The sequence below is a fragment of the Coturnix japonica genome, chromosome 12, assembly GCF_001577835.2.
Source record: "Coturnix japonica isolate 7356 chromosome 12, Coturnix japonica 2.1, whole genome shotgun sequence".
In the NCBI taxonomy this organism is placed as follows: domain Eukaryota; kingdom Metazoa; phylum Chordata; class Aves; order Galliformes; family Phasianidae; genus Coturnix; species Coturnix japonica.
This window is the reverse complement of record NC_029527.1, coordinates 5,309,533-5,333,449: the sequence shown is the minus strand read 5'-3', so window position 1 is coordinate 5,333,449 and position 23,917 is coordinate 5,309,533. Positions and strand designations below refer to the sequence as shown.

Genomic DNA, 23,917 nt, shown 5'->3' with positions numbered 1-23,917 from the left:
TCCCATTAATGCTACTGACACAAATGGCTTCCTCAAAGTGTTAATATTTTCAGAGCCTCAGCAAATGAAGGACTTTGTCAAAGTGAGAATTATCCCACAGTGAAGATGTATTTACTGGAGATCTCAAAAAAGAAATTAAAATCTTCTATAAAGCGTGTTCCTGATTTATCCAGACAAGAGCTTCTATTTCTTCAAGACATAAAGTTAAAAAAAACAGCACACCCTTAACAGTGTTGAATGTAATAGAGCTCCAAAGCACTGGAATATAAAAGTCAGTATTCACTGACCACAGCAATAACATGAATAATCACTTTCAGTGCCCTCATCTTCTCCTTACTCCAACATGCAGTGACAGATGTCAGCATCACAGTCTACTACACTCAACTTTTTATCCTTAGCTCTAAAGAGTTCACTCATGTTTTATATGTTCTGCACAGAGAACAGTTACTTGAATCACATTCTCATTAAAATATTTTGTGATTATTGGATGTAACCATGGTAAATTCTGAGAACAGAACTTGTGTATTAACCAGCTAAACGTATGGGAAAGACTACAAAAAAAAAAAGTCTCTGCTTCTCTTCAAGATTAAGCTCAGAATTTCAATAGACACGTGGCTAATACTCACAGAAAGGTTTAAAATTGAATTGAAATAGATAAACAAAACTCCACCTAAGATGAAATTCAAGAAACAGAGGATGTAGGAATTCATGAAAGGTATGAAGAACAATACTCATCTAACTCTTGAGCAGCATTGTCTCTTAAACTTCAAATTGTTAGATCATGTGGTTTTTAAAATAATCTCATTTTAATTGTTTTATTTAAGCAAAAGCTTTTCTCTCTAACAATTTCAATTGTGAGATGCCACCACTCCTCCTTGCCATATTAATCCTAAAGGCAATATTTGGAATTAATGGTCTGGCTCTGAGGGCTTCCAGGAAGGAAAAAGAATGCTGCCTGTTTTAGACAGGGATCCAAACATAAACCAATAGCATAAATCAAGGTCATGCTAATCCCATCCCAGTGGATCCCACCTCATCCGCAACTTCAGCTCCCTATTGAACAGTTCCTTGCCTGTACACTGCAAGAATGAAACATGCTGCTAATTACTGGGTTTAAACAGCTTGACCTAGGCAGACGCATAAAGAATAGAAATGAAATCTCTCAGAGTAAAACCCACCTGCTAGGTCTCCCAGCACACACCCTGAATCTGTAACCAATCAAAATGCTAAGCCAGCTTTCATTGGCTCCATCTCCTGTAGTCAGCATCCTTGTATCACTCACATACTTGGCTTTCTACAGCAGTTCAGTTCACACAAGGTACTATACAAACTTTTACAGTATACTCTTAGGATAAATATTGATAAATCAAATATTAATTACCTGTAAATCAGCATCAAACTCATGTTTCAGGTAAGCATCTTCTGCAGCCTCAACAAGACGCTGGAAAAAAAAAAAAAAGAGGGGAAAAAAAAAGCTGTATTTTTTGAATACTTGATAATGCATTTAAACTTAAGTGTTTCTCCCAGTATGACAACAAAACTACGACTGCTCAGCATCCCACAGCACCCATTCTGATACAATTAAAAACACAAAAGCAAACAAACAAGAACAAAAAGCCCACAAAGGTGTTTCAACACTCTGGACTTAATTCTGCATATAGGAGCCCTTTTCAAATCTAAAAAGTAAGTGGGAGGCATTTCCTAATACTGCTCTTGATTGCAAACAACTGAAATAAAAATATTTTTTAAATAACACAAATATGGAAGAATAGAAAATTTAAGATGTGGTTCATCTACTTAGTGTATTTCAAGTGTTGTACATTCTACATTAACGTGGTGTGTAATCACAACAAGAACTTTCTGTTATGGATGTAATGTTTACTGAATGATAGTAATTTAGTTGTGTTTTTTCCTCTTAATACACAGAACTATGTACTGTGTTCTGTGCTACTTTTATTTTAAGGACAAAATAAGGTTTGTATTAGAACATAGCTACTTGAAAACTAATTCATACAGGAGTTTTGCTGCAGACATTCTCTTCTGAAAAACGATAATATCCTTTCTAGGATGTTCTCTCCAGGGTTCCTTTTAGTATTTTAACTCTAAATCTTCCTGCTTTTTATTTCAGTTAAATGAAAATTCATCAATGTACAACCCAAAATTAATCAAAGTGTGATTTGCCACGGAATATTTCAATCCATCATTTTTATTTTCTTTGATTGACCAGATACCAGTATGAACATTTATTTTCATATATACATATTTTTAATCACAAGGCAAGTGAGCTCAGTGCTGCTGTTCATGGCACTTAGAGTACAATTGTGTACCCTTCTGCTTCCTGTTTCATGCACACACTTTTATGAAGTCTTTGGATATAAATCAAAATGCAGTCAGAATTCACATCTATTACCATGCAATTTAAACTATAATGAAAAATATCTCTGCTTGTCGATTCAGAATGAATAACTCTACAACAAAAAGTGAAAGTTTAAAGCAGATCCTTGTTGGTTAATTTTGCATGCAGCACAGGTCACAGCCTTGCCTTCCCCATCTGAGTCTCATCTCACAGCTTGCAAACTGTGTTCTACCCAGAGGGGTTTTCACACCTTTTACCTTAGTGCAGTGTTATATGTCCCAAGAGAAGAGAGAAAATTGAAACCCTAGCAATGCCCAGGTTGACACAGCAAGAGAGAAAAGACAAAGACCACAATGAACAGCTCTCATTTGACTGCTTTGACCTTTAAAGTCCTGTCCCACGTAAGTCCAGCTGCTCTTAGTAAACTCTTCTAGCATACTCCAGAACAGAAGTGAAACAGTTCCAATGCCAGCAAATTCAAACCAGAATCAAACTGAGAAGCATGCCGGCTCACCCTCCCGTGGACGGAAAACAACATGTAACAATGCAACACAACATTATATGAGGGGAATGACACAGTACTGCAAAAGAAAAACATCAAGTTCTGTGGAACTGTCCCAACTGCTCCCATGCTGTGTGACTAACAAAGTCACACCCTGTAACTTGAAAAACTGTTGAATATTAATTTGACCCACTTTTTTTTTGTTTTGCTTTTAGAATTAAAAGGAAGTAATAATAATAAAAGTAGTACTCCAAACTATTTTTACAGAATCATAGAATGGCTTGGGTTGGAAGAGACCTCATTTAGAACACTGAGGCTTACACATTTCATTGATCTCAGAAGCCCACCTTTAGCATGGCAGTGATCTGATGATGATATTTAACAAATTTAGTCTTCATTTCTTAATTAAAAAGAAGACATTTTATGTAAAATAAATACTCCACTGCACTTCCAGAGATATGCATCACTTTATAGAAGACCAAGAGTTGCATTACTACTCTGTGCACATGTCATAAACTGTGAAGTATTTTCTAAATGCAGTAGATCTAAATGTGAAACAAAGGCAAAAAAAGGGGAAAAGGGACGCGTTTCTCTTTCTGTGCTGAAACACACAACAAAAGAAAAATTATGCTAGTATTTCATGAGATATTACCTGGAGGGCTAGAAAAATAATTCACAGCTTCATACATAGTTTGAATCGATCCCAATGTGTTTCAATTACATTTTTGCCACAGTGAAATAAATATAAACTAGAATTTATACCCACATGTAAGAAACAGCTAGAGAAGCATAAGGTGAGTAATAGCAAAAGCAACTGGTAAGTAGGGCAGCACAGAAATGAAGTGTACCAATTGATACTCTATTGATTTTTCATTTAAATTTTAGTTGCTGTATTTGTATGTAACTTTTTTCAACATTCTCCGTAGGAAACAGTGCAAATAAAAGCAATAAGTCTATAAACTCATTTCCTTGGACAGACAGACACAAACATACATGCACACTATGAGCTCCACCCTTACAAAGCTAACAGGAACACTTATATTTTGTTACACTGAACGTAGACAACAAACTACTACAACAAATGTAGTAGTCTTTAATTGCAAAGGTTGCTTTAAATTTCACAGCACCATCAGAAAGAAACTGTAAGAAATCAGAGAGTAATAAAATTCATATAAATAACACTGCAACATTCTTATTCTACGGCCAATGATAACCTTCTAAAATATTTTCATGACTGAACAGTTATTTAGCAAAGACTGCTCAACATTTTGCATGATTAGCAATTTTTAAGTTAATAGTTAATAATGACACTCTTAAGAAAAATGCCCATATATTTTTATTAAAGTAAACATGCTCTAAAATCAGTGTGAGAGCAAATAAATGCTCACCAAGCTGCGGTTATTCTGAAGGGAATTGTGAGTTATCTATATAAATTCACATTAAATGAATTACAAACACCAAGTGAGCTATTGTTGTAGTTAAACAATATAAGGGTGTATATATAATTTAAAATTATCTAGCTTAGTATGTGGAAAGTTGTTTGCATGTGCATGCACATGCAAGTCATAGGCTTTATATAATACTTAAAGAGCAGTTTTCACACTATATGGCACAGTTTATGTGAAGCACCACACATTAAGGAACTGATTTCTATAATTTCCAAATATATACATGGCAGAAAGATGAACTCACTTATCTAGAATATGAAAATGCATCACAAATAAGAACAGGGCGTAAACTAGAGAATGGAGCAAATATCACTCCCAAAAAACACACCAAAACGATCACCAAATTACAAACCCAAAGTTGGATATTTTTAGTACTACTTGTACCACAAATAACATAAAGCAGATTTAGAGGGAAAAAGTTTTTCCTCAATGATGTTAAAAAAAAAAATTCCCCTGGCTATCTCTGAACAGGATTGTTTGTTTGACAAAGGTGAATGAGACAGAATAGGTAGGGAAAAAGTAGAAGCCAACAGAAATTAGGGTAAAAGTAGAACAGATAGGAAAAAGGTGAAAATAAGTGAAGAAAGAAGAAAATTTCAATTCTTAGGAAAAATGAAAGAAATAGAGCAGAGGGCACCTGTTTTAACTCCTGAGCACTAAACTTAACCATAAAAGCTGCCTGATATTATGTTCTTTTCTCTCTTCAGCTATCAAAATTGGAAGAAACACATTTCCATTTGATTGATTCCTTTCTCTTTTCCTAAGGTAAACCACTTGCCACACAGAGCCAGAAATGCAGCTAGAAATTCCTTCCTTCTCCAAATCAAACTGCCACAGACTTCAAAGGAGAACAGAAGACTGTTCTACTATACTGCTAATACCACTTTGGTACTGATACCATTTTAGTCCATCACATGAACAGTTTATATTCCATGTCATTGAGATAAAAAACTCACTTCAAAACAGTGAAAAATGCTATATTATGATATTTAAACACAAAGCAACTGGATATGAAAGATCAACCCTCTCAATGGTAGATGCTCCTTTGCTCAGTCCTCACTGCTGGCCAAGAAGCCAACATTATTTCTGCCTGTTAAATCACATTAGACGCCTTCTACCAGGACAACCTTCCAAATTCACTAGACTATGTCTTAACTACTTCAGTACATTATGCAAATCTGGAGGCTGCAAGAATTCCAGGTAGGATACTTTAATTCAGGGGAAAAAAAAAAAAAAAAGAAAAAAAAAAGAAAAAAAAAAGGCAGTAAAATGAAAATTAATCTCATTTCCTTCAAGAACTTAATTCTTACATATTTTCTTCTGTTACATTACCAAATAAACAAGAAAAAAAAATAAAAATTAAAATTTAAAAAAATCCACCCAAACAGCAATCCTCTATAATGGGAAACACTGATAAGTACTAATAGTAATCCTTTTTCAGGTGAAGTACTGTGTGTAACTTTAATAACCTTATTATTGATTTGAACATCAAATTTCTAATCAAAATTAACAGTAATTGAGCTGTGAACATGCCAAAAATACTTCCTAAAGTGCAGCTAGATAATTATTTAAAATGCAGTTCAACAGTTGAGTATAGTCCTCAGAGAGAAATCAGAACTTGCATTTCAATCATCAGAGCAATTTTCTTCACTGGCTCCTTCATTAGAAGATTATGTTGTTCATGTGGGAACATTCAGTAATAGATTACCAAACCATTAAATACTACCCTGTTACCTTCCTGTGAATTCCTAATTTTGGTATTCATTTCAGAAGTGAAAATGGACTTTCTTTCCAGGAAGCCTGTGAAGGTACAGGTACTTTGATAACTTCTGAAAAAGGTTTGGATGTTTTGGAAAACAACGAGATTTATTATTGTGATAGCCTATTACCTATCAGCTTAGGTAATAACTCCAGGACCTGGAGCATTTCTTTTATGAAGAAAGGCTAAGAGACCTGAGACTGTTCAACCCGAAGATGAGAAGACTGAGACAAGATCTTATTGAATAAATACCTAAAGGGAGGGTATCAAGAAGAAGATGCCAGACTTTTTCCATTGGTGCCCAGTGGAACCAACAAGGGGCAGTGGGGACAAACAGGAACACGGGAAGTTCAGTCAGAAGGTGAGAAAATTTCTTTGCGAGTGTGACAGCACTGGAATGGGCTGCCCAGAGATAGTGGAGATACTCAAAACTCACTTTCCTGTGCAACCTGCTTTAGCAGGGTTTTGGACTTAATGATCTCCAGAGATCCCTTCCAACCCCTGCAATTCCGTGGTTCTGCAAGTTCCGTACATCCACCAGAGTTCTGAAGTTTGCTTCTTTTATAGTTTCTCTTAGTGGAGAAGGCAAAAAAGCTGTCAGAGAACATTTGGTGGTGCTCATCAGTAACCCTGTTATTTTCTTTGCTCAAAAGCAATAGCATATAGCAAGCTGATGAACGCTTCACAGATTGTTTCTTCTTGTATTAATCAGAGCAGGGAAGTGGACCAAAGAAAAGTTTCTTTTCTGAAAGTACAGCAAAACATATTATTTCACTGTTTTCGTCAGTTACATGGTATTTTCTCTGAGATTCTATCACTAAAATGGCTGCTGCTGGGCCTACAACACTGAAAATTTAGCCTGTTATTTTGATGGTAAACTTCTAGTTCTTGTGGCATGAGACAAATACAAATCCTGCAAATAATACGATACCAAAAAAAACTACTTTAAGATTATCAGCTTCAATTCTAACAACTCACTAGGTAATGATCAGTCACAGTAAGTGATGCATCAATGCACAGTCAAAGCATAAATTATAAATTAAGAAAAAAATAAGTTAAAAGCTTAGAATATGCAATTACTGTAAATAACTTAAATTATCCCCATTTATTCATTCAAGGCTGCAGGATTTCCAAGTCGATGCATGCTAGAGCGTTGGCTTGGTTTTTGTTTGTGGGTTTTTTTTGTTGTTTTTCTTTTTTTTTTTTAAGCAACAAAAGCTACAAAGTGCTCAGTTTGACAAGGAGCTAGACAAACAGCGATGAAACTGTAAATGGATTAGTTATGATGAAGTAGATAGGACTAGGCACTACGCTAAGGTGTTTCTGCTCTATGTGGAAGAACTAAATGAATCCAACTGTTTTGCTCTGTTCCCTACCTTTTGCTTCTCTCCTCATCTCTGCACTAAAGCTCACTTGCCTCAAGTAAATTCAAGTCCAGCTTACAATCCATGGTCCACTTCAGCAAAATCAGCAGTGATATACCTTCCTCCTAGTTTCCTACCAGATTCTATGACACAATAAAAGGTCCACTAGATTTATCACTTAAAACAAAGGTCAGTTTCAGAGTCTGCAGAACCTATTTCAATTCCCTAGCCCAGCATTCAATCACGAGACACAGAGACTTGTCTTTACTTTACTTTCAACCTAAGCTCTGAAAACAGGAGTTATCACTCTTTCTCAAGGTTAATTGCACTGTTACTGACTTTCCACGGGGTCTGGATTTCAACTGCCAATAGACTAAACATACTAAATAAAAAAAAAAATAAGTAAATAAATAAATAAATAAAATTTAAACAGTTTTTTACTAAAGATCTCCCCGACTCCCTGCTGCAAGCAGACCAGGTGATAAAAATGCTCTAAGCTAGATATTAAGGTGAGTAGAGTATTACTGGAAAGGGATAAACAAAGAAACATTTCATGAAGTAAGACTGTAAGATGCAACAGATGGAGGTAATTTGAAAGTGAGATACAGAGGGGATACTGTAACAAACATTCCACCTTTCCTAACAACCGAGCTGAGAAGCTAAACAAATCAAATGTTTGCATTGTTATGGTCCTATATTTTTACAACAAAAACATCAAGATAGAAACTTCAATCACTGCTATGAATGTAAAGCCAAACTCATAAATACCAGAACACATCAGAATGAAACTGTCTGTATTTCAGTCCCAGTAGTACCATACTATCACTATCAACGTGATAGTGCATGACTTTGTTCACATGATTTTGTTTGATTAGAATACTGATAAATGTTGAGACCTTTGCAGTCCTCATAGACCAATGGCAGCAGGTGTTCATTTTATACAAACCAGAATTGGACCATACAATCATTCATCTCAGACTTAGAAATTCAGTGTTACATCTCAGGTTATACAGGCACAGATTGCTTGGCAGACTTCAATACTGAAGTGTACTCATTCTGTCTTCAATCATAATCATGATTTAATTCTGTTCCTTTCATACTTGATCACAGTCTAGACATACTCATATTTCTTTTCCATCCCTCCTTCTATATCCTAAGCTCAGTATGTTCACATGTGCTCCCCAAACTCCAGTACTAAGGTTTTCCATACTATTCTCTAGCACTTAACATATAAACTCTAGCTCCCATGCTACCAAACATTCTTTTCATGACCAGTAATTTCCAGGCCACTGACAATATCTCATTCCTAACCCTGCCAACAATAACTTCCATTTTTTCATGTTCCTGGGTATACAGCCTCACTGGCCACACCAAGAGTATCTCACACCATATTTCTAAATCCCAGAGCAGTCCAATCCAGTTCCCAGCATCTCCTCAAACTATCTCATTATTCTCCATTCTCCTGTCCTCAGCCTCTCCTGTGCCCACTGATTAACTTCTGTTGCTGCTGACTCATTTTCTAGCGCCCTCAAACACAGACAAAAAAGATTAGAAATCTATGTTTTTTAACCTTCTTAATCTCTATTCTGTGCTTAGTAGGCATGTGGACACACTGACAATCTACCAGCGAACACTTCATTTCCAAAACCTGCTGCTGTTTCAAGCTAAGATGGACTAACGGTGCAATTGCTCAACTACGTTCAAGTTACATTATGTATTGAAAAATCACAGTGTAAAGAATTTTCAGTGATTTTACTTATAGATAGTTTTGTTCTGATAGGTTTCTAATGGCCATATGCCTCTATGAGCAGATTTTCCAAATGATAACTTGATCCAGCTGGAACAGATTTTCAAAGAAAGCCTTGTGTTTCAAAGAAAGCCACATCCCTGCCAACTTCAAGAGTTGGTTCTCAAGCATAGGAGTGTTACAGACTTAATGAAAAGAACATCAGAATTATTCTAAGAAGAGTAAGCGGATGCAGTTTTGCCTACTTTCTTTCCTGGAAACAGCTGAAGTGCAAAGATAAGATTCCAAACTCTTTTTCTTTAAACCTCCTGAAAGCAAGTTATTTTTTTGAGACTAAAGACCACATTTTATCACTCTGAAGACTTGATGAAGTGAAGATTCTGGTATTAATTACAAATGTAACTTCAGACTAGGAGATAATTTAGTCTTTCATAATTTTGTATACTCTGTCAGCTTCGGTAAGAAAAAGAAAAAAGGCTGTACTGAAGCACTCTATTCACAGATTTATCCAGCTGATTAATCCTGAGATCCTACGTCCACACTCTTGGTAACCAGACATTGGTATTTTGACCAAGAAAGATTTTTTTTAATATGGAAATATGAAATAATGCTGAATTCTCAGAAAAAAATAAGGGCAAAATTTTCCTCAAATACAGCTTATACAGAGATTATCTCTACACACACAAACACACGTACCCCAACTGCCTGTACTTCTAAGAAGTAAAAGAAGTCAATTTAAACTTGCATCCTTACTGTATTAAACTGTACTTGTAATTAAATGAACATTTGCAAATTTCCAAACCCAAAGGAAAGGCTGAGTTGCACAGTGTCAGAACCTTATCTGCTTTACTTTGTAAAGGGAATGAGTTCAATTCCAGTGGGTTCTTTGTTTTTCTTATGTCTTGTAACTTGTATTCTCCTAGTAACTAAACGATTGCTATACTTTCATGTCTTAATTAGTTTTTATCAGTCATTCAGCATTTAATTAATGCACAGTTTTATTTGGAAAATGAAGTAAAATACGCAACACAGCACCTCATTTCCACTGACATGTCTCTAGATTACTCTGTCACCTAGGGAACTAACTTCATAGAACATTACCATTTTTAACCATTTTTCCTTGATAGTCCAAATATTCCTGAGTGCATTAGGGGAACAGAACAAATGTTCACATTGCTAACACCTGCAGATTCAAAAGGGACAAGCAAAGACTGTGATGCAACTGACAAATACAAATACCTTATGTTTGCAGAGGTAGTGAATATTTTATTACAGTAATTTTCCATTTAATTTGGTTAATAAGTGTACACCACAGTCCAATGCAACTGAAGAAGCTTCCCCCACTGGTTGAAGGACTGGCAGTCCCACTCATATCTACAACCAACAACTCTACTCCAACCTTTAAACTCTGTGCAAGAAAAAAAACATCAAAATCAGTGTTGCTACAGCTTAGACTCCCAGGATCTCTGATCATGAGAAACCTGTGCAAAACAATTTTTCCACCAACAAAATGCGAAGCCCCCAAAGGCCTGTAGGTACTCATACTCCTTATTTTTTCAGTCTTTCCAGTCTAAACCACAAAAACAAGACTCACAAAGGAGAGAAAACACTGAATTAACTCTTTTTTCCCCCAACACAGAGGTATGTTTCCCACATGTTAAATCCTTATTCTGCAAAACTGTCCATACTTGGAAGGCCGTGGACACCTTGATTTTTGTACACTGCAACAAATCTATACCACACACTTGCAGTAATTTGGTCAGGTATGAGAACAGGCTGCATTTCCTCCAGCTCACGGTTTATATGGTGATGGAATGAGAGTGCCTTAGGCAAACATGTAGGTCCAGCCTTAGATGTCACCTCCATGTAACCCCACTGATATCATCGGAAGGGATGCTGAGATAAATATTTGTGCAGAGCCAGAAATTTCTCACCCACTGGTTATGAAATCTGTTAGGCAATCTCTCTTGAAGACTTCTGCAGTACACTGGCCTTTTAAAAAGACTCTTTCATGACCTTTAAGCAGTAATAATCTATTAAAGAAAAATAAATTTAATATAAAAGTGATTTGTAATAACTGTCACTATTGCCATGTAGACTAAAGAAACTATTTTCTACAACAAAAACAATCACTGTTTTTAGTACATGGGGAGAGAAAGATTACTCAAATCTGGTTTTTGTCACAGATTTTAGGAAAGACAAAGAACTCTCCCACCTTTCTGAATGAGTTCTTGCCTGTTGGAATTTTTTTTTCCTGTTTCTGATACATGACCACCCATATAAACAATAAAAGGTCATATCAGTTATGTAAGTAGTAATAAACAGAAATTAAAATTACAGGAGACAAAAATAAAAACAGAGCAATGATGTCTTGCATCAGAAAATTTCCTAACGTTCTACTATAAATATCAGCAGGAGATATGAAATAAGAATTGATTGAGAAGCCTTGAAAGGAACATTCAGTATAATAATGACATTTTTTTCCATATTCAAAGTACTCTGCAAGCAGTACCTGAATCTCTTTATAGATACCAGCGCACTGAGTAAAAAAAATGAGTACGATAATGTCATTGTGGTATATTACTCAACCAGCAGAGGCTTTTTGAGTTGTTAAAAGATCATAATTCATATTGATTTTAGTAGTTAGCCCTGATATGATCCAATACCCACTGTCAACAAAATAACTTCTCTAAGAGGAGATATTTCCTTTGTACATTCAGAACAACACATGCAAGACAGCCATAGTTTATATTTTGTCTTATCCTTCTATGCAAGAAATTCATTCAAAGAGCTTTGAAATGCAAGCTTTTGTCAAAAAGCTGTTTGCAACTTGCACATTAGCAATGTCTTTATCATCTGACCATCAGGTACGAACCAGACTGCTCAAGCATGAACAAATAACCTCTATTTAAACACCTCTTTTTTTTTTTTTTTTTTTTTTTTTTTTTTTTACTGTTCTGCAAATATTCAAAGAGTAACTGAAAATTCAAATTCACCTCATCCTTTAGAAAGGGAAAGTACTGCTGCAGAAATGAGATGCAGGTTTTCCCCCACTCAAACTGGATCCATATTTTGGAAAAATTCAATTTGAAGAGATTATAGTTCATGATCTTCTCTAAAACAAGTTTACATCAAAACATATGGAGGTTCAACATTGCTCGAGTACTCTAGGAAAGCCCTGACTTTCTGTGGTATGATAAACTACATCTGTTTTAAGAGCCCTGTTGGTCTCCCAGAATCTGAATATGAGCAGGTAAGTTAACCTAAACAAAGCACTGCTTCCATTACTTGGGTAAAAACCTGTTCGTTGTATGTAACATTTACTGGAAATCAAACAGCTCAGAATTTTGGGGACAAAGACTGCCACCTTTTGGCAATAGTCTGTAACAAAGTCTGGTTTTTTTTTTTTACACAAATTAATGATTTAGTAAACATTATTTTATAAACTTATATTCAGAAAAAAAAAAAAGAAAAAAAAAAAAGCTGAAGAACAAAACAAAGTTCAGCATAAAGCATCCTGAGAAAAACGCACCACCAGAGCTACTATGTGTAGTGCAACATACCTTTCTTTCACCCACAGCACTGATTTAACCTACAAGTAGGTCTGCTTTACATATGAGGTCAGAAAAATGATTAACAAGCAATTGTATCATCATGCAAGTAAGTTATTGCCAATCCTAATTCTGATATTTCCAATATTTTCAGTGCTTCACCTTGGAAATAAAACTTTTCATCTTGGAAATTGGGATATATGGTTTTTACCTCATTTATATATCAGCTCTCAATGTCTATCATTTGGTACAGTTACAATGGCGTGGTTCAATAGAAAGAACTTTACACCAATATTTTGCCACTGGAACAAAATAACCATAACAGAAGACTGAGCCAAAATGAGAGAGGACAAAATGGATTTCCGAGTTTATGGATTTCCTTGTCATTCGCTGGTGACAGAGGAACAATAAGGACTTATGCTGCACCCTGACTTCATCAGGCTTAAATAGATGCCAAATATGCCCAGATGTACCAAGAAATCCCACTAGTCCCAAGGCTAAGCACACATATATATTTCCCTTTGGCGATAAAGTGTATCTGAAATCAGACTCGTGACTACAACCTTGACAGAGCAAGGTGAAAGGCTTGCAACAATAAAGGAATGAACAAAATAAATGTGTCTTCAGATTCCTTCTGGAAAATACAAACCACAGTTAAAACTTTAGAATAGAATCTCCTCCTTTACAGACAACTAAGACATAAAACCCCTGGGAGATTAATAAGAAAAGAGGCTGCAGCTTTAGAAGAGTCTATAGAGTTTTTTGGGAAATAGTGATACCAACTACCGTGACAGATCCAAATGATGTAAGAAATACAGACGGCAAAAGAAGGTCCAAAACAAGTGACAAGGGGGACCAGAGGAAAACTTAGAAAGAAAAGCCAGGGCATACACCAGGTAGCACGAGAGTTATATAGTACTAATAAAGCAAGACTAAATTGTGAGGATGTCAAAACATGCAGTAATCACGTTAGTTAAAGGATGGACACCAAATTGCGGACATATTTATCTTCAAAACAAATGCAACTACAGGAAGATCAAAAGAGTATTTTACTGAGCTCCTCGATGCTGAGATTCACAAAAGCAAACTACAACCACCCAGACAGCTGAGCCATTTGGAGAAGAATGGGATTCTGAAGAGCTTCAAGAGGCAATCAAAATACTGAGGGGTAACAAAAGCACCAGGTGTGAGTAATCTTGCCACTGAATTATCAAGAACAAGAGGAAAAGGAAGTCAAATTCTTTACAGGGCTATTTGGCTACTTGGAGTTTTAGTTAGTATTTCAAGTATTAAAAAAAGAGATATGCCAATTTTAATAATAAAAATACAAAAATCTATTCAATTTACACAAAAGCAATCTGATGCTGGAGAAGAGCATTTGAAAACTTTAGCCTCAAGTACAATATTGGAAATCAGTTTCATTACACACACGTTTAATATGCAGATGCATCTTAGACAAATGTCAAAGGGGTTTTTGTTTGTTTTTAAGTAAACAAAAATAGCACACAATCTGTTAAAATTAGAAACTTTAACAGATCTTCCCTGCTGATCTTTAAAGTCTAAATAACCTCACAATTGCAGCCAGCCTCCTTTAAGGACTAGTAGTATTGAAAACATGTGAATAACCTCATGCCATATGGAATTCCATCGATTTCACTGAATTTCTGTGGCATAATTCTGCTTTTACTAGTGGGACTTATGAAAGCAGATGAAGGGTAGCAGAGCACAGCGAAGCCTACTACCTGTCTGGCACCAAATCCGTCCCGCACAGATGGAGGAGGAATATGGTACAAGCTTCCACATAACAAAATTTGCAGTCTTCAGAGTAGTGTGGCAATACATACTGCTTAAAAAGTACTATGCTACTGTCAGTAGGACTTCCATATGGGGACTGCCATGTTCCCAGTGCACATATTACACCACTTGCTGAAGAAAACAGCCTTTTCCAAAGCACATTCTGTTGGCCAGGCTTAATGTCTTTAATATCTTTCCCTGGATAGCTTTTAGCTGACTGAGAAGGCCAAGAGAAAAATTTTTAGGTCTGTTACATAGAAAGACTAGGCATAGCCATATAGAACAGTATTAGTTAATTGACAGCTTGAGCATTAAATTCTTTAATTTTACTTTTTGTACGTGCTGTTGCTTAGGTATAATCTCCCCTCCCCCACAGTGTTCAGAATGTTTAGAAAATTATTTTTAAGTAGTGATATGAGTTATTTCCCATGAATCTTTAAGAAGTAGGAATGTGGACTAAGCCACAAACCAATAAAACCTGCAAGGTCAATTTTGTTCCACAAATGTGCAATAGACTGTATAAACGGTAATTAAATCCTCGGGTTTTTGAAGTTGTGATATTGCTCTCTTCTTCAGATACTCAGCAGGGATTTCCAAAAGAGACACTGAATCCCAGAGATCTCCACAGATATATCTAGCAATATATTTCAGTTCCTCACTTACACAGTCAAACATCAAAGTGGCGATGCGTAAACCCTTACACAGTAATAAAATGGTATGCTACTGGTAAGTAGAATAGCACATCACTCCCTGGTATAAATAGGGATGTTATTAAATGAATTAAAATCACATTTCGATACAAAGTTTATACTAACACCATCATGCTTAACTGCCTGATGAAATGAGCAAGGTGGAAGAATAGTATAATGTCTTAAGATTACGTGTGTGTAACATTTTTTGTATTAACTTCTAACAGCTGCAAAAAGACACACCATGAAAAACTACAGCCACAACTGCTTGTCTCCAACCAGTTTTTGGAGATCATCATTCAGATATCTGCTTAAGTCCAAAAAAGACTGTCCAAAGCATTTTACTAGGCAAGAAAAAAAAGTACCATGACAGTATATAGACAACAATATTGTTTATATGACTTCCACTTTTATTTTGCTTTGTTTTCCATGTCTTTAGGGAAAAAAGTGTCAAAGGATATGCTAATAATAAGCTACAGTGGCAGTGAGTGATAAAACTTCACAGGTGAAACACATAATTCTCTCATAACCTTGGTAGCATGCTCACCTTCCCTGAACCACTCATATCATGAAAAGCCACTCTCTTTTTGCATCACATTAATCAGCCACAGAAGTGAAGAAACGGGGCTCATATTTTGATGGTTAGCTCTGCTTTGCCTTAATAGATCAAGAGCTAAAAATTTGTTTGGAAGCATCACTTCTAGAAAATGAAATAGTATTGTTTTTCAGCATCAACCACTACAAGGATCTTTGTAAAGAAAGATACCTTAGCACTGTAAGGCAGCTAATTATTCTATGCAGGTATACTAGTATTGCCATACGTATCTTTTCAATCACTTTAACAAATTGCAGTGTTAAGTTCTTGAGTTTTAGTGTCAATTGTTATATTCAAGTATTGTTTATATATGAAAAAAAATCAAACCTTGAAAAATCGCGTGGTTTGTTCTGCTGAGATGTCTAACTATTTACATCCCCCAAGTACTTTGAAGTCATCGTAGGAGTCATTCATTTTTCAGTTCATTTAACAAATTTTACACACAGTTTTTCGCCTCAATTAATATTGCCTAGGATTTCAGAGTTTATCTTTTTTTTTTTCATGTTAGAGAGAAAACAAATATTATAAATATTCCCAACCAGCCTGCAACTGTCACCTTTATACATAATCTTAGCAGCATTTCATATTTTGCAATGACAAAGCGTATTTTATTCAGTCTATCATGAAAAAAGTTTTAAGACCCTTTTATCTAAGAATCTAAATGCAGCAAAGCCCTGTGTTTTCAAGCCATACATTACACCAGATTTTGAACAACCGCAAGAAAAGTGTTTATATATTTGTGCAAACCTGTGACCTATTCATGTTTCAAGGAAGATAGAAAACAAATTGAGGGAATTATAACAACTTAAGATATAAATAGGATTGAATAGCATGTTTCAGACTTGAACCAGAATATTAGGCTACCAGTGACGCCACACAGAAGTGATGCCAGCACATTAAATGCCAGCAAAGTCCTAGCCTCCCACTTGCCACAAATATTCGCTTTTCCTCCTCCTAAAAGATGATGCATATGTGACAGGTTCTTAGCATTCTCCAAGTTGGTGTTGGTTCCTAGCTGTTATTTTTCAGTCATTCACATGTTTTTCTTAACATATACATTAACTTTCCTTACAGTAGAGAAAGCAGGGGAAAGCAAATGTGTTTTATTTTTGGAATGGACAAAAGAGCCTAGTGCCTGATTTAGCGATTAGCAACCCTGCCCATGACAGTAAGTTAACTCTAGATGTTCTTTGATGTGTCTTCCAAACCAAGCTATTCTAAGATTTTCTCTAAAGGAAAACTTGAGGCTATTCCTCTTCAAGGTCATTCTTCCCTCCTGGAAGATAAACTCATCACCAACCACCTTTTTTCTTGTGGAAAGCTCCACTGCATCACAGAAACGACAGCATTAATCATGCTTTTCTCAACAGAATTACATATTCATTTGCATCCATTTTCCAATCTCTATGCTAATTTGAAAACTATCTTTCTATAGTCCTAACATTGGCTACTCATTCGAGGACTCACTGCCACTCTATGAGACAGAACCAGGCATCATCATTCCACAGCAGAAGGAAGTAGTCAGGATCAGCTACAATGTACTTTCATTCAAAAAGTTTGTCTTCTCTCTTGTCCAAAATCAGTTAGAGAGCACCAAACAGAACACTACCCAGCACCCTGAAGAACTCAGGGTTCAGGTGGGTGACTTTTCCCATCTCTGGAAATTCAATTTGTTTTGGGTCAGTTCCCAAAATGAACTTCACATAGTTCACATTGCCTTATGACAAAGCCACGCTAAATAGCCACTGCTCAAATCCAATTCAGGAAAGCCAAAAAGAAGGTCACTTTATCAAAAAAGACAGTAAATCTTTTATTTTTGGACGAATTCCAAACTGATGAGTGACAAAGGAACCTGCCTGAGCAACAAGTGGGCAGCTCTGCATCACCAGGGATGTTCAACTGCTGGATGTGAGCAAGTCAGTACACAACCATCTGAGTATGTAAGCAACTCTGAAGCATTACATATTAACAAAAAAAAAAAAAAAAAAAAAAAAAAGTATTTTCATGTCCTGCAGTGGATATCAGAGTGCATACAATGTCTGTACTGCTAAATCTTTTCAAGAGAACTGTGTTTTTCCTTTACTGTTTTGTTTCTAAAGCTTCATGTGCTTTGGTTCTCAAAGAAAGCAATAAGTACATAAAGATTTCTGAGCATTTCCTACAAGCTACTAGAATAAAAATAATCACCAGTATGAATGCTGTAGCACCACAGAGAGGAACCAGCTCTGTCAAAGGCACAGAAATTGTTCCAATTTACCTTTCAGTTTCAAAGCAAGAGCTTCATGGAGAACTTCAGAGAGCTCCTCTGGGCCACAAACAGCACTGCTCTGCCTTAGAGCCATTTGTCTCCCACACAGGCTCCTCTCTAGTTACTCTTTGTAAAGTACAGGTTTGGAAACCTCAAAGCCAATCAATCCTGCAGTCTCTGATTGTGGATGTAGGAAAGCAAAACCAAACTAACCCAGCTTCCATTTCACATAGAAGATCAAGTACTCTGCAAAGTGGGAAAGCAGGGTGTAAGGAATAGAACCCTCTGCTAATTAAAATATAGGGAAAGAAATATTGCAAGTCCATCCTCTGTTGCTGCACTCTTGGAATTTCCAGAAAATAGCAATGCTAGAGGACCAGCACTAAGACCTGCAGATCCCACACATATGAGGGCTAATACCAGTGAGAAGAGGGCTGCAGTGATGGAAATGATCGCTGCTGCCAGCCCTGCTATCACTGAAGACTGCTACCTAAGAATAACAGCATGCCTACAGGGAGAAAATGCTAATTCTGGTCTGTTTTATTATTTTCCTGGAGTAATGAAATGAGCCATGGTGGCATTTCATCCTTGAGGTTTAGGGTTTATTTTCAAATCCAAAATAAATGAAGCTGTGAACTCAGACTGACAGATTTCACACAGCTTACCCCAAAATTAATCAGTGCGTTGGAGGTATTCCTTTCTTTCTTTTTTAATTAAGTTATTTCCAGATAGAGTAGATTGAGGCATTAAAATTAAAGGATACAGCGAATTATATTGCTAGTTCGGCTGTTTGGCAACTTCAGTAATAATGTTAACACTTCTAGAAGCTCTCCATATTCCCAGGTGGCTTCTGCAAGATTTTTCTTGGTTTTTGGTCATGGTGTTCTGAGGCAAGTTTGATGTCAATTCCAGAAGACAGGGAAGTGCTTTACAGAATTCATTTTAGCTGTAATTTCTATTTCAAAGTCTCCCTTTGAAGATACCCCATACAGCAGACTTGATATTCTCAGAACATATGCATCACTGCATATCTAGTTTGCCTGACAGTTTAAGTGAGACATTTAAATATTCTCTCTTGATTGCAGTATCCCACATTTCACATAAGTCCCCAAAAACCCTTTGCTCTCAATATCTTCTTTCTATATTACATGGCACAGATGACAAATTCTGAAATGCCAGGAACATCCACAGGCCAGAAATATTAGGGTTTTGTGTTTTTTTTTTTGCCCTGTAGCAAAAGTTGATTTAATTTATATAATGAGAAAAGATCCAAAACATTGCCTGGGGACCATTTTGCAATGGTTTCTCTTGCAGTTACCAAAGGCATATTTCTTGGGGGAGGGGCTGGGGGGGAAATAAACAAGGACCCTAGAATCTGTCAGTACATGAGCTGCACATCCATCAGAACTGCAGAAAAGAAAAGAGTCCCCAGATTTAAAAACAGAGCCTTGATTTAAAATAAAAACAAAAAGCATAAAGGAGGCTTCTATTAAAGTTGATCAAAAGCTTGGCAGATTTCTTACGAGTGCAAGAAGAGAATGGCATTCCTAGTAAAGAGGAAAGAGACCTCTGAATACATGACAGACAGTGAGAGCTCTCTTTCAAATAACTGAGAAACTGTTCAGGTGAAGACTTGACCTGGGTTTATACTGTACTCCTTATTTTAAGAATTTGGAGCTGACCTTAAAGCTAAAAAACAAACAAAAAAGAAAGTCCTCCTTTTTTCCCTGCAATAAAAGTCTATGAGATTTGAAGTTTTTTAAACAGATTCCTGCAAAGAAATCCAGCTCATTGCTAGCAAGGTGCCAAGAGTGCACTTTTCAGGCTGTAAGTACCACCAGAACAAGACTACATACTGCCCCTCTATAGCTGGCAGCAGCACATCTAGACCAGCACTGCATCTCCAGAACATCGTCCAGCTGCTTTTGATACAAGGCTTTCATAAAACACAGATCTATATGCTTCTTTTCTTCAAAAGAAGCACAAAAGTGCATTTCATTATGAAATTGCCAATACTTGGAAGACAAGTTTATTTCCCCTGGAATTAGATAGGACATTGGCAATAGGTCTGCCAAGTTATGATTCACTAAGCAGAGTCAAGGTTAGACCCAGATGCCAATAAAGATTCATTAAGTATGAAATACAATATCAGCAGTGTCTTTGTAATGACCTGAGTGCTAATTTTGGCTCAGAGTACTTGAATTCCCCAACGAAAGAAAAGTAAAGGGGAACAATTTAACAGCTTTTAACCACGAATATGTTAACGTATTAAACATTTGAAAAGATATCTGGAGCTATATAAAAGCAAGATAAACCAAGTGAATACACAATCTAACAAACTAGTAATGATTAACTCATATTCTTTTTCTATTTGTTCTAAAACAAAGGCCTACTCCTTTTTATTTTAATATTACCATGATCACTGCACAAAAACAATACGTTAATAAAATTTCCCTCATCTAAATCATATACTCTGTCACATCAGATAACTAAAACACTTAACACAATGGCACCTCGATTACAAAAACCATATATATAATTCATGCATTAGTTTTGTATTTGCAACACCTTATAATTATTTCATATGGTATTTACTTAAGTAGAACAGGAGGGTTGAATTTTCAATAGAAGAGAACTGCGTGGGCTGAAATACTGAGATTGACAAGTCCTTTTGAACAGAAAATTGAAATAAAATAAAGCAACAGAAAGAAAGCTTACAAAGTTGGTAGATTAACAGTTTAATGTTTCTGTAAATTTTTATTGGCTGCTTTTATGCCAGTAGGCTGTTCTTGTTTGTCTCCCAAGGAGCAGGATAAGCAACAAATTGTTGCATGCAGTTAGAATGTTACATTTCACATGACAGTAGAGGTTCTGGAGTTTTAATACAGCTTCCACAATATCTCAATCTAAAGAAGTCCATCAACATCCCTGATGCTCAAGCTACCTTGGAAGTCTTTTGCTCCAACAAATTAAAGTTAACATATAGCTTGGTGCTTATGATTTTTAATAGTCCATCTACTTTTGCCTTCACAGTTCACACTTACACACCATGTAAGAAGAAATCCATTCCTATGAAGGTACCCACAGAGATTTCAGCCTTGTAAATTCATGAAAATAATGTGTAAAATATAACAAGACTATTGTAAGACTATTCATCTTTGTAACATGATACACTCTACTGAGCCATGATCCTCAGCTTTTCAGCTATGGAATGAGCCATTTAAGACTGCTTTTAAATCATGCATACATTATGAAACACTTCTAATTTTGACTTATTTTAGATGAGACATTTTAGCTATTTCATGTAGAAAGCCTTGAGTTTTCACTGACTACATCTTATCTCCTTCAATAAATATAATCCTCAGAAGGGACCAGCTGGATTTTTATGATTTTGCATCTACATATGCTATGGTTGATTGCATACAAGCCATGCATTCAAACTAAATATATTTAAAATGTATATGCCTACAGACTAATCTAATAATAAGTGACATTAAGAATTGTAATGTGATATATAAGTCGTTATTTGGCATTACTCATAAAATATTTAAAAATTATCCTTGTCTATTTTGATGGTGTAGTAAAACCACATTCTTCCCTACGCCATCATCTGGCTGTATAAACTTGTGTAATAACCAACTTTCAAATCCCATCATTAGAAATCTAATCTTCTAAAATATTCTAACAAACTTCTCTCACCCCCCCCCCCCCCCCCCCCCTTCAGATACAAGGTCATTGTAATTTTTATTGTTTCTTTTGTAATTAGTAGGCTGCATACTGCACATGGCAGCAGAACTGTAAAGTAACTGAAAAATACACAAAATCAAATAACAATCATCCAAGGGCTGGAACTTATTTCCAGATTCACAATTATTTTATTTTTTTTTTTGTTTTTTTTGTTAAGCAGGAAGTCCAACACCTAGTTTAATAATACTTAAGGAACAGTAAGTACAAAAGGAAAACTGATTAGAAGGTAAGATGAGACCTCACATGGCGAGTAGCCCAGTAGAGCAAAGTAGGCTTAGTAGGCTTAAAGTTTTCAAAAGACTCAGATAACAAGGGAAGAAAATTAACACGTAACTCCAAATTTTTCATATACCTATAAATATACATAAAATAAAACAGCAGAATTCCTTCACAAAATAAGTATGCTGGGAAGAGACAGACGGGCTACAAGTGAGATGGGAAGAAAGTGGTGGACAGTGTTGATATAACACAGAAGTGGTGAAGTAATTGCCTGAAGTTTAGTATAAAAGTCACAAAAGACTGAAAAATTTTTTCTTTTCCTTCTTTTAATGAGAACTTGGACACAGAAGAGAGGAAAGAACCAAAGTAATTAAGTAATTTCCACGAATCTCCCAGATAGAGCACTACAATAGCTTCTAGCTTAAGTAAGGTCTACCAAGGCATTGCTAATTCTTTCAGTGCAGGATGTCATACGAACTGCTGAAAGTAATTAACTAATCTACATCCCTCCAGCTTTCACTACACACTCCACCTACTTAGTCATGAAAGACAGCAAATGAGTCTGCAGACTATTTGTGATTATCCTGCACTATGGGCATCAGGAGAGAAATGGAGTAATAAAATGTATTTCTACCAATCCATAGTGTTTTCAAGCAATGCATTGGGTAAAAGTTCAACACCATCATCACCTGCATCCAGGATGGGAACACATAGTACTGCCTGTATTCTCACAGATGTAGAGCAGATTGAAACAGACAAGCAAAACTGAGTCGTTACAGTAAACATATGTATACATTATTTTACCCAGCATTAATGGCTTTGTTCTGTATATCACAAAGTTTCAATGGCCAAAGAAAACAAACAAAACCAAATGCCTCGGCCTACTGATTTAATGAATTTTAAGTTCAGCTTTTCATGAGGCATATAGAAGCACAGCAACAAGTGTATGCCACCACACCACATGATCTTAGCACGTACATAGTTCCAAGCCACTCCCCAGCAGTGGTCAGCAGTATGTACTTAAAAAAGGACATAATCAGTGTTTAATGGACTTCTTGAACTATGCACAGTCTATCGGCATATTAATTAGCCACCTGTGGACTTATCTTTATTAATTTAATTCCTTATTAAATTTCAGTAAAAAAAAAATAAAGATCAGGAGGCTAGTCATTTAATTTTCAGATCACGAGACTGAAATTACCTGAAAGCAAAAAGAAAATAACTATTCCTATTTCTGTAATGATTCAGTGACATTTAAATGAAAATTGCTTAATTCAAAAACCAAGACAGTATTTCCATTTTTATATGTCAGAAATATTTGCATTAAAATAAGATAATTTAGTCTCCTTAGATACATCTTAAGAATAACAGTAGTAATTTTTCATGTGTAAAAAACAAAACACTTCATAAATATCCATAAAAGAAAGATAATTAAGATAAATTCAAAATTAATAACTATAGAAATACTAATTTACTGGCAGATTTAAAAGAGTAAAATTACCGTCTCATCACGAGATACAGGAAATGAATGATAATAATGATTTTCTTAACAAAAATCCTTCACCAGTGTCAGGAAAAAGTTCAACATAAGCCAACCTTGTTTAATTACAGATATTATTCTAGTCTGCTGAGTGCCTGAAAGAGGACAAAACCTCCTCAGTGTGTTAGTTCCAAAGGTTACCAGAATCCAACAAACCCAATCCACTGCTGAAACACTGTGAAACGTAAAGGGGTCTTTCACTGTTCTCCCTTAAGATGCCTTCTGTCTGTGACACAAATTTGACAGCTATTTCAAATAAACAAAACAGTTTTAAACTGTCTCAGCCTCACACATAAGAATTATGTGAAAAACTGACCACAGTTGTCACCTGAGCTCTGACTTACAAGAAGTTGTTCTG

General features: G+C 35.8%; 1 protein-coding gene across 5 annotated transcripts in view; it reads right to left on the bottom strand.

Annotated features, from left to right (window-relative positions):
• The window catches only part of CACNA2D3 (calcium voltage-gated channel auxiliary subunit alpha2delta 3), a 333,983-nt gene that overhangs the window by 228,120 nt on the left and 81,946 nt on the right, over nucleotides 1–23,917 (bottom strand). For all 5 annotated transcript variants that reach the window (XR_001558078.2, XR_004308777.1, XM_015875440.2 and 2 more), the window contains exon 4: nucleotides 1,382–1,441. Coding sequence is in view for 3 of the 5 variants with exons in the window: in XM_015875440.2 (XP_015730926.1) it covers nucleotides 1,382–1,441 (60 nt within the window). In the remaining 2 variants the exon portion in view is untranslated. The remainder of the gene's footprint in view (nucleotides 1–1,381; nucleotides 1,442–23,917) is intronic.